Genomic DNA, 1226 nt, shown 5'->3' on the forward strand with positions numbered 1-1226 from the left:
CTTTTTTTATAATTTCTTTTTTGTCATATAAATATTCTATATTATCATTAAGCACATCATTTTGTTTTTCTTTATTTAATACATTGTTGGAATTATGAAAATAAATATTATGATTATATGTGGAGTTGTCCTTATAATAATAATAATTATTATTATTATTATTATTATCTTCATTTTTTGTTTGTTTGTTTAAACCCTTTCCTCCTGTTATTCTTATTATATTTTTTATTATATCATCATTAGTTTTGATATCACATGTAGGTTCATATTGCTCATCTATTGTATTATTTTTATTATTATCATTATTATAATATGATTTATCATGAAAATATTTTTTACTATTATCAAATGGTTCCTTTTCTTCGTCATCTTTATTATCTTCTTTTTTATTTATTATTTTTATGCAATTGAGAGGTGCACTTGAATCAAGATGTAGATCCTGCGCATGCATGTTGCATATTCCATTAAACAGTTGAATGTCGTCACATTTGTTAATAGAAATTTTTTTTTGGGGGGCTTGAATTATTGAATACGAATTTTTGAGATTGTGATTAAAATAATATATATCATTTATATTTAAAGAAAGAACAAAGTTTTTACATTTTTTTAATAAGAGAAAGATGATAATTTTTGGAGTTGTGTTTTTTTTATTTCTTAAAAGTGATAAGGCAATATAAAATGCATGTAAGAATTTTTTTTGGTTAAGATTATTATCATAATATGTATTAATATATTCTAGAAATAAATTTTGAATAATTTTTTGAGTATATATATATTTATTATGAATAAAACATAAAGAATAAATACATCTAATTCTTACAATATAATGAAGACAATTATTTAAAATAGATTTATATAAACATTTAATAACTTCAACATTTATAGGTATATTATTAATAGATATATTATTTTTATAATTATCTTTATAAAATTTATTATTTCTTTTATAACTAAATGAAGAATAATTTAAAAGAGAATTATTCATCTCATCATTATAATCAATAATTGTTGATGAACAATAATTACAATCATAATTATCAGACATATTGCTAATACTACTACTTTGTGTTGATTCTACATCTTTATTATGATAATCACTATTATTATTATTATGATAATCACTATTATTATTATTATTATTATTATTATTAATAATATGATGATTGTTTCTATGTGCTCCTTTAAAATTTATATAATGTATATTTTCTTCATTGTCACTATTAAGA

General features: G+C 18.8%; 1 protein-coding gene across 1 annotated transcript; it reads right to left on the bottom strand.

The window, feature by feature from the left end:
• PGSY75_0005700B (hypothetical protein) lies at window positions 1-1226 on the bottom strand (the record flags this gene model as incomplete). The annotated part of the gene is made up of 1 exon (XM_018783192.1): window positions 1-1226. A coding segment is annotated over one exon (1226 nt), but the record flags the coding sequence as incomplete, so codon positions are not given.

This window comes from Plasmodium gaboni, assembly GCF_001602025.1.
Source record: "Plasmodium gaboni strain SY75 chromosome Unknown, whole genome shotgun sequence".
Taxonomy (NCBI): domain Eukaryota; phylum Apicomplexa; class Aconoidasida; order Haemosporida; family Plasmodiidae; genus Plasmodium; species Plasmodium gaboni.